At 38.3% G+C, this 10,807-nt stretch overlaps 1 protein-coding gene across 1 annotated transcript; it reads right to left on the bottom strand.

Moving 5' to 3' along the window:
- Window positions 1–963: 963 nt before the first annotated feature.
- Window positions 964–7,763, bottom strand: lrrc8db (leucine rich repeat containing 8 VRAC subunit Db). Its single transcript, XM_075484917.1, has 2 exons — window positions 7,682–7,763; window positions 964–5,772 (listed from the first exon to the last, which is right to left on the bottom strand). Exon 2 carries the CDS (start codon window positions 5,768–5,770, stop codon window positions 3,215–3,217), a length of 2,556 nt encoding a protein of 851 aa, XP_075341032.1. The 5' UTR covers window positions 5,771–5,772; window positions 7,682–7,763; the 3' UTR covers window positions 964–3,214.
- Between the last annotated feature and the right edge of the window lie 3,044 nt (window positions 7,764–10,807).

A 10,807-nucleotide genomic window follows, 5' to 3' on the forward strand; every position in this document is an offset into this window, starting at 1 on the left:
TGTGAAAGTGGTTTTTTTGCACGTCTGCATGCTCGGAAAAATTTACGCATGACAAATACAACTGAGTCCCCTCTAGTGGTGAAATGGAGGCACAAATACAGAAACAGTTCAACACATGCAAAAATACTTTTAAAGTCATTGGCTAATTCCATGTCATCCAATTCATTAAAGAAATGTTGTTGTTTTTTAAATGTGTCATTAAGCTTAATACAAAATTAAACTGTAACATTGTTTTTCAGTGGCTATTATTCTTTCTTTCATTCACTGAAAATAAATCTATGGGACATTCTCTACACATTTGCACACTCTGCATTTTTATAAGTTTGCCTTTTGATTTCATTTAATGACAAGTTTATACATTCAGATATATCAGCAGAGGAGGACCTCAGCCAGTTGTTTCTGGATTGTAACTTAAGAGTAAAAAACTAATTGATCAATCTAGTATTGGGAACTGGGGTTGATTTATTTTTATAGGCTGGGTCAAGTTTCATGAAGCAATGCCAACACATACTTCATCTGAATGTTCCTTAAAAAATCTCCTCACTTTCCTCTACTTGTAGTATATTTTCCATAAAATAATTCACATCTTCTCCTAAGGTGCTTGATTGTCAAATGTATGTACATAGTGACAGAGCAGAACTGAATATTGACAACACACTCTATGAATTTAGACATAATCCAATCTGGGCTATTTATCATCTCTGTAACATATCTAAAGAACATGTGGCTCAAGCTGACTCGAATGCCCAAAATTCTTAAGTGTGTGAATGTCTAACATATGAGCATATATGCAGTCATGGTTGTGTGGCTGTAAGTCAAACATTTATGAAAGCAGTGAATGATGAGTTGTATGACTCCTTTTGAAATGTGCACAAAGTGGATAAAGGTAGACAGACACTTTCACATTTTCTAAAATCAGTTTATATAATGCTTTACACACAAAGTTGATGCAAAGTGCACAAAGAAAAAATATGTGAAAGTAATCATAGAACATTTTTATTATCATAATATCTCAAATGACTCAGATTTGTGACAGTTATATTAGTCTGCAGATATGGGGACTAATGCTCTGTAATATTGAACAATTATATTTATTCATTACCATTAATATAATGTACTGTATGGTATAGGATCCAAAACAGAGGTTTTCTGCCATTAAACAAGTACAATGACAATTAATTTCCACTAGAGGGAAACATAACATAACGCATTTGTTCATCTGACATCTCTCCTGCCACATCTTCAACTCCCTTTCATAATACATGCATGTTACAACATACTTTTTAGGTTTTAGTTGAAGGTTAATTTCTAGTTTAGCAGTCATTTTGATACCATGTCACTGAGAGAGTCTAGTACATTCTCAGATACTTGAAAGGCGGCCTACCGGCAGCATGCTAAACCTGCAGCTGTAATCTTGTTTGGAGTACATATGTGTATATATATATATATATATATATATTTATATATATATACACATAGATATATATATATACATAGACACACACACATGTGTGTTTGTGTGTGTATTATGACATACATACACTGAAAAAGTTCAGCTATTCAGGGGCCTGCTGAATCACATTTAAGGAGTTACTTATGTATTTGGCGTTAAGAAAATACTTGACTTTCTAGCTTAGAAAAAGATCAATTAAATTACATTTTACAATTTAAAACAACCTGTTATTTCAGATATCAAGGTTCAACTGTATAATTATATAGATTAACTAAAAAATTTATGTTTGACGCAAAAATAACTACAATCAAATTTGCTTTATTATTATTGTCTGCATTGACTAATAGAGATAACAAGTAAAGAGTATAATAATACTTTTATTCATATAGCACATTTTAAAAACAGGCTTACAAAGTGCTGTGCAGTCAAAAAACACGTACACAAACACAAAATACATAATAAATATATTGTTTACAAGATTAAAGCATTACTGGACATATAGTCAAAGACAAAGCTAATTAAATGTGTCTGTGTTTTCCTGAACACATTAAATGATTAAAAAATACTGGCATGCCTGAATACTCAATAGAAAAGAAGGGTTTATGGGAAATTATTGGTAAACAACATGAAAAATAAATGAAAAAGGAAGATATGGGTTTATTAAGGATACCTCCGCTGCTTGTGGTCATCCAGTAACACCTTTCTGAAGGGCAAGTTCACTGAAAAAATAAAAAAGGGAAAAAATGCTCACAGCATTTTATTCTATTTATTATATCACAGATTGTATCATTATAGTTTTATTGTAAAATTAGCAATTAAGTGCTTGATAAAATTGTTACAGTGCTGAGGTCTGTCAATTATCAGGGTAACACTGCTCGTGTAAAGATATGTTGCTTTTGAATTTGTAACAAGCAGAAACAGAAAACTACCCAAAGCACATTAAACAAATAAAAACTTCATACTAAACAAGTTTATCTTTATTTGTGATTGAAGTGTACTGACCATTAGGGATAGAATAACAAATAGGAAAGTTAAAACAGGCTATTTGTTTGTTCTGTTGGAAACTGCGATGAGAAGATTGATGCCAAGTTCAAGTATGCTAAATAAGAAGCTACGGTTAGCAGGTTAGCTGAGCTTTGCATACACATTGTAAGCAGGAGAAAAACACTTTGGTATTTTTACATAAACAAGACATAAGTGTTTCTTAAAAAAATATTTAAAAGTTTTGGCAGATTTTTATTTTGTCCATTGACAAAGCCATTCAAGTAATTTCCCCTGTATACAAGCTAATGCTATGCTAAGCTAAATGTTTTCCAATTGTAGCTTTATATTTAATGGTCAAACATATGTTTGTGAGTGAAATTACCAAATTAACAACCTACTCATTTAACTATCAATTCACTAATAAGTTCTATCTTAGTTAACCAGAATAAATCTAAATTAAATGTTAACAATAAAAATGTGCAGTTTCAAGATTATGAATTTCTCGATTCACTAAAGATGTGTGCATACAAACGATAAAGAAATCTCAGTGTGATTAGAGTTCTACAAACTCTCATGAACTAAAAAAAAAATGAGAACAAAATATGATATGACACAAGCGAGAATACTCTCTGTGGTTTACCCCAAGTTTCTCCTTAATAATACCAAGCATGTATATGCTGTGCTAAACTACAAGGTGTACTCAATCTGAACTACAATTTCTATTCATGATATGCTTTAAAAAAAAAAGACCCAAAATGAAATGGACATCATGCTGTGTTACAACCGTCCATCACTGAGACATTTACACCCATTTCCAAAAACACTAGCTTCCTGATTCATGCTTTCTTTGACTTCAATGGGTAGTGAGTCAAAGAGGTGATCCTCCACCACCAGGCAGCTCCTGCGAAGGAGTATGCACTGGCCAAGCTGAGACGGGAGACGATCCAGACAGTTTCCCTTCAACTCCAGGTGTGTGAGCTGTGAGAGGTTGCCAATTTTCTCAGGAATGGAAGAAATGCAGTTGTGTCCAAAACATAATGTCCTTAGCTTGGAGCACTTGAACAGTTGCTTGGGAACTATCTCGACTTTGTTACCTGTAATGGCAAAATGTTGGAGATTCTGCAGAAAGCCTACCTCCGGCGGTATTACCACTATGGAGTTATGGCTAACATCAAGGTATCTCAACTTGAGAAGGGTAAATAACGGTGAGGGCAGAGATTCCAGCTTGTTATGTGAGAGATAGAGCGACTCCAGGTTTTTGACATGACTGATAGACAGTGGAATGGTGATGATCTTATTATACCAAAGTTTGAGACAAGTTAGTCTTTTGAGGTGTTGAAAGCTGATAACTTCTTCAATGGTACGCATGTTGTTGGATTTTAGATCAAGTTCCTGAAGATTATTCAAACTGAAGATGGCATGGGGTATTCGCTCCAGCTCACAGTTATGAAGCTCGAGTTCGGCAAGATTGATCATTTTCTTCAAACTATTGAGCACTAAGAGCTTTGTACCATCATTATGAATAACCAGTCTGATCAAATGTGGAGACAGATCTGTGATGTTTGTCGGAATCTTTGTGAGGTTGCTTTTAAGATGTAAAATCTTTAAGTGCCTGAGATCTCGCAGAGACTCAAGTCCGATTAGTTTGTTGTTTTCAGAGTTCAGGTTACCGACCAAGTACAACTCGCGTAAACTTTTCAACAAGTATACCCAACTAGGAATCTCAGCAACATCTGTGAATTTGACATGAAGGCACCGAAGGTGATCACAGAGAAAAATGAAAGCAGTCTGCTCAACTTTGGCAGGACAGTGGTAGAAGTGCAGCTCCTGGAGATTGATCATTTGGGAGATCTTAGCTGTGATCCTGGCCTCTGGGATTAATTCCAATTTCAGGATTTCCAAGTCAGTGAGATCGAACACAGCATCTGGCACACCAGACAGCATGAAAAGATGAAGTTCCAGCTTATCTTGAGGATTGCGTGTTACGTGCTGCCGCAGCTTCTCAAATGTCCACTCGTGATTTAAACTGATCTCTCGAAGTTTGTTCTCACTCACCTCAGAGAGAAAAACCCCAAAACGCTTTGAATACAGTTGGTCATACTGATCAACCATGTGGAGGAGGAATGCAAAATCATTCTTAACATCAGGAATGTCACTGAAGCTGCTCTCCTCTCTGACTTTTTCAAAGGAATACTCCTTAAGTGGTCGCCGAAACAGCCAGAACAGTGTGTAAATGCAGATAATGCCATAAACGCATATGAGAGAAATATAACTGACAAGGAGTTTCTTTAACATAAAAGCCATGTTATGCGTACAATGGAATTTAGCATATCCAGTCAAATGCTTAATTTCAGGTTCACACACATGGTCAAAATCTATAGATGCCACGAATGTCATTGTATAGCACAGGATCAAAATAAATTTCACAGTTTTGATGACTGTCTGAATGGCATACAGTCTGTAAATCAAATCACTGTCTTCCACATGGGCACGGAATTTCCGAACTTTTTCAAACAGGGCCTTCGCCTGCTCGCCATCTTTCTTGTCCAGTATAGTCATAGACGGAACTTCACTTACAAGCTTTTCAGCAGAAAAGGCCATCCCCGATTTGGTCAACGCTGGAGCGGACTGGTTGGGACTGCCCTCCTCGCTGCTTGTGGACAGATGTTTCAGGAGAGAGGAAGCCCCAGCCAGTCTCTGCTTGTTCTCTTCTGAGTCCTCACATGCAGTCTCAGACAGTGCTTTGGTAGTCCAAGGTGATTCAAAACATTTTCCAAGTATGGAAACAAAATGTTCGATTTTGGAACTTGTCTTTGGGTATTTGAACCAGAAGTTGCTACTGACCATCAACACAATAGTGTGAATTAGAGCAAGATACGGGAAATACTTAGAATACCAAGGAAGAGCAACGTGGTAGCACATCTGGTTGACAAAAACATACTGCTGAAAATCCAGCTTAGTCCTGACGCCTGTAGGCTCGGGCTGCTCAAAAACAGGTGACTCTGTTGAGTGAATTGTAGGGATGATGCTGTCAGGAGGCTTTTTTGCCATCAGGGGAGCAGCTTGTTCCCCAATCGCGCTCTCTTTGTTCCATAAACCATCAGCTGGCTCGGGTGGTTGGGTTCCCAGGAAGCTGCCGGCTCCCTCCGTAGTTTGTTCCAAGATGGGAAGACAAACAACTTGGTCCTTAGTTAACTGCATGGTTCCAGAAAATATGGCCAACATCAGCATGACAATACCAAGATAATCCATGAAGACATCCCACCATGGTTTCAGGATTCTATAAGTTGGTTGGATGTCGTTCAGCGAGGCTACTTCTGTGAGGGTGAACATTCCTGCAGGAGAGAATAGTTCATCAGAATGACTGGAAGTAAAAAATAAGAAAATATTGGATGGATTTAATTTTTAAAATCAAACTTGCCTACTGAATTTTTGATACACCAACATGACGAACCCAGAAAAGGGCAAAATGTTACAACCACCTTGCTTTCTCATATTGGCAATAACGACTGAGATGCCTGCAGTTATTCCTAACTTAAAGGGATAGTTCACCTCTTTTGACATGAAGCTGTATGACATCCCATATTAGCAATATCATTTATTAAATATGACTTACCCCCCGCTGTGTCCTGTGAGCCGAGTTCCAGCATCGTTTTGGCGTTGATGAAGGTAGTCCGGCTAGCTGGCTGGGGCCACAAAAATAAAGCATTTTGCTTCTCAAAACACTATGCGTTCAAAAGAGTAATACATTTGCATCACAAAATCGTTCAACAGAAAAAGTCAAACCTCACAATCGCTTGGCGCTATTTTCTTTCCCTTCATATCAATGCGTGCAGCCACCTGCCGACAGCCGCACCCGTTACGGTGTTTGCTGCTCGGAAGCAGGGGACTGCTCAGTCTGCACTTTGGTCTGCATGGTTTACATAGTGATACGAAGGGAGAGAGAAGATAGCGCCAAGCGATTGTGAGGTCTGACTTTTTCTGTTGAACGATTTTGTGATGCAAATGTATTACTCTTTTGAACAGATATTTTGAGAAGCAAAACGCTTTATTTTTGTGGCCCCAGCCAACTAGCCGGACTACCTTCGTCAACGCCAAAACGAGGCTGGAACTCGGCTCACAGGACGCAGCGGGGGGTAAGTCAAATTTAATAAATGATATTGCTAATATGGGATGTCATACAACTTCATGTCAAAAGAGGCGAACTATCCCTTTAATGAAATGTTGTGGCAGTCCCATTCCATATTTACCAACAGGAACTTGCACTTTGATTGGAAAAAATGTTATAAACACTACAAAGATTTTAACAACACCTCAGTTTACCAAGAACCAAGTGTAAGAAAAGAAAAAACAGTTGCAATGGATTTAAGCACATAGATTACAGTGAAAATCTACACAGCATTTATAAATCAATTTTGAGATCAATGTAAGGAGTATGTGGTGACAAAAAAACAGCAGTTGTTAGTGTCTGGTCCTAATGCATTATAATCCATTGCTGTGGTTTGTTGGGTGGTCCAGTGTGGAGGTGTTGAGAAAATAAGTGTTCTACGCACAGTAATTTAATGTAATGGGGTTTAATATTGGAATTATTATTTTTTTTTAGGTTTTGCAGCCTGTTATCACAGAAACAGGTGTTTTACTTCATATTAGGGTTGTTTTGGATCTCTAAATTGTTTTTATTGTTCAGTTTCATGTATTTGAAATGACTTGGACACCATATTGACATTCTACGTCAGAATATTGCAACAGTACACCACAACAAATTCCTTGCATGTGTGAACCTACTTGGCAATAAAACTGTTTCTGATTCTGAGTAGGCTAAGTCAGAAATGTTTATACAGTATTTATAATATAAAAGAAACATTCGGTTGTAAAATGCCTCAGCCACTAACATTTTAGGGAACGCTGAAGGCATGAAGGTCAATTTTGACAAAGGGGCTGCAGAGCAGGTTGAGACCGGCTCCAGCAACAAGACGCATCCATGGACGCAGAACAAGAGGTGGAGCTAATGTCTGTCAAGCCCCAAACTCAACGCTCGCTTGTTTTCCCACCCGAAAACAAGCGAGCTGCTCACATTAAAACCAGGGCGTTTAATACCAGTACGATTAAACGGTCCACCCACCAGCACAAAATTGGCATCGCCATATAGCTTGCTAACATAACTGGGCCACAGCCTTTTGGCTACATTTTGTAAGCCGCGTAGAACTGAGAAGAGGACCTCCACTGAAACTGCAAGATACGCACCTTCAAAGGGCTTGATCCAGTTCGGTGGATGCCAGTGGTACCGAACAACGCGTCCTCTTACATGCCATGTTTTGCTGATGTCATGAGATCGTCTCTTCTTCGCGCCTCTTCAGTCGCAGGCCTGTCTGCGGGGCTCTAAGCAGCTTAGCTGACAACCCCCTCCTCGCTTCAGATGGTCGGGTCCTCTGCTTCTGAATTGCGACGCCGCCGCCGCGGCAGCACCAGCTGCTGGATGTGCACCCGGCTCGATGTTACTCCGGCACTCTTTTAGGCTGATGATCATCATCATCAGTGCGGACTGTCAGAGCCGTTCATTTGCACACTTGTAGCGTACAGGAGAGATCTGTCCTGATGTTACACATGGGCTGTTACTCTGCTTCAGCTGACAGCTACTGAAAAACCTTGCTCCATTTAAGAGTTATGAGCTGATGGAGTTAGGGACCGTAGTAAAAGTGCAAACAACCCATTTAAAGTGAAATAGTGAAATCACTGTTCAGTGGTTTTCTATTTAAAGCATTAAAAGACAACTGCACATGAAAAAAATAAGTATTAAATACAGCATTTAGAAAGGCAAGAACCCTGTTTGTCATCGGACATGTCAAATTTATCATATTTTCATCATTCAGGGATTTTGAAGAAGGGCGGTGTCGTGTGACATACTTAATGAGTAGTTAGTACCTTACCTGCAGTGGGCAGCGAGTAGATGGTCAGAACACTCTCCATTTGGAGAAGCAGGGAGGAATTGTCATGGGCAGAGGCGCACCTTGTCAACAGGCAAGGTAGGGCAACTGCTTGGAGCCCCGAGCCACTAGGGGGCCCCCGAGAGCTGAGGTGCATTCAATCAAAGATTGTCTAGTTACTTTATAAACTGTCTCAAACAGTGGCAAACGTTCGTGGTGAACATGTTTTCTTTGAGTTACGCTGAGCAAAACGTCTGTGTTGCAGCTGCCTAGCGTACCCTGCCGCTAATCACCTGCGACCACCACAAGTTTTTAATCAAACTTGTTGGATATCTTCCTCCTTGGCATTACTTCTGCAAAGATTTTAAGTGTTTGAGCTTTTCCAAGTTGTTCCAATAAAGTGAAATTTAATAATCATGCATTTTTACCGTCTTGTGGTGAATCAGAGCAGCGGAACTGTGAGTCACAAACAATCAACACGAGTACATTTCCTTGGGGTCAGGTCGAATAGTCTTTTTTTTTTTTTTTTTTTGATAAGGAAGGTTCCTAACTTGGTAAAATGTCTAGTATCTAAGATTCAGGCAGATGTTGGAATTCTCTAAATTCTAATGAAAACGGCTTATGTGCTCTTGAGAATTCCTTTATCTCCTTTAGAGATAAGGGAATTCCATCCCATAATTCCTTTCGGTGTCAACTTTCAAATCAATGCTCGATTACATTAATCTGCATGAATGTCTTCTCCTAAATCCCTAAGAAAATATTTCTTCTACCATCCTTCCTTAATCTCATGAAATTTTCCAACCAGGTCAGGATAAAGTGCTTAGGAAAAGATTATTTTGATAATACTACCATAACCGTGAAGTTTATTAAAGTATTTTTTTTCCAGCTAGAATAGTACATGAATAAAATCATGAATGAATGATTCTTTTACAAATCTGATGAGTAAATTCAGTTTCTATTTGAATACCATGTACAATGTATGTATAAAGCTATAAGAAATACATGCGCTGCGTTCACAAAAGAAAAATAAATCAAATAAATTCAGACATAATAGACATAACATTGCTTCCTCAATCTGTTAAAACAACAGCACTCATTAAATCACTGGTTAAATTAACGCAAATGATCTTCACAACTTCACTCAGACATGCCCTTAAGACTGGTGGAGAGAGCCACATAGCACATTCAATATTTGTCACCTGTAGTGTATTTTGCAGAAAATCAATAAGGTATATACAGAATTCTTTCTAGAGTCAGTTTACTCATAACATCACGTATCCCCATAAGAATTCATATAAGCGTGCCAGTACATGCAGTGCTTTTCAGTCAGTGTTACATGTTTTATGAATGACTGTGATTGATGTCTCACTTGTGGGGTTTTAATTCTTACATTCATTTTTTTGGGATGTCATAAAAGAAAATTAGATCAACCAAGCTTTGTTGTGTTAAACAAAACGGGGGTGTATGGGGGCAGTTATAATAATGTTGTATTTATGTTATATGTTATATTTTCTCAAATGAAAACCGTGATTCCATTGAAAGTCATTAAAAGCTGGGGTGGAACTGACTTGAGTAAATAAAACATGATCCCCAGAGCAAGTGAAAAGGGAAAAAAAAGTGTATACCTATCATTACAATGTGCATGCCAAAGATGAATATTTTCAGTTTTATACTATTAATAAAACAATTCAACAATTGTGATTTTTTTTAACATTTCTGTTATATTATTTGACATAATTGCACAATTGTGTCGTGTGAGTCTTTCAATCTGAATGAAACCATCATGCTGCTGCATCTGATATGCACACACATCTTTTTACAATAAAAGGCCCTGCTAAAAACAGATGCCAAATATAACTATAGTTATATTAAGATGAGATCTGACAGCAAAGAAAAAAAAAAGATGTGATCTGAGTTTGATATGGTGCATGTGTAGTAGAAGCTTATCAAGCTAGTATTGTTTTAGCCTGTTCGCTACTTTATTTACTAACTTCAGAGCACACGGTGCAATCTCTCACAAAAGTTCAACTTAACAAATCATACTAATACTATTGATAAAAAAATAAGTAAAGGCCTGTCCCTAATAAAGCCCTTGTAGTCTAAGCTTGGCTTTTTTTTTTTTTTTTAGGAAATCTGCTTGTGAGACAAAGAGCTGACGCTGCAGCTAATTATCATAAGCCCCTTTCACACTGCGACCCACTACCTTAGCGGGTCCAAATTGCACCTTCGACCCGCGTCGAGCAATGTGAACGCTTGGCGTGTCAGGGTGACCCGTGTCGCCTGAAGCCGAGTTCAGGGGGCGTTGCCTAGTGGCAGAGCGTCACACGAAACACATAAAATGCTGGGCGTGTACAATGACGTAGGCACAAGCCATGCGTCGGAGGTAGGGTGAAATACACCTGTCTGCATCAAATTTTTCAAACAAACGATGGCGGGACACCTTGAG

This window comes from Odontesthes bonariensis, chromosome 15 (genome assembly GCF_027942865.1).
Source record: "Odontesthes bonariensis isolate fOdoBon6 chromosome 15, fOdoBon6.hap1, whole genome shotgun sequence".
Taxonomy (NCBI): Eukaryota; Metazoa; Chordata; class Actinopteri; order Atheriniformes; family Atherinopsidae; genus Odontesthes; species Odontesthes bonariensis.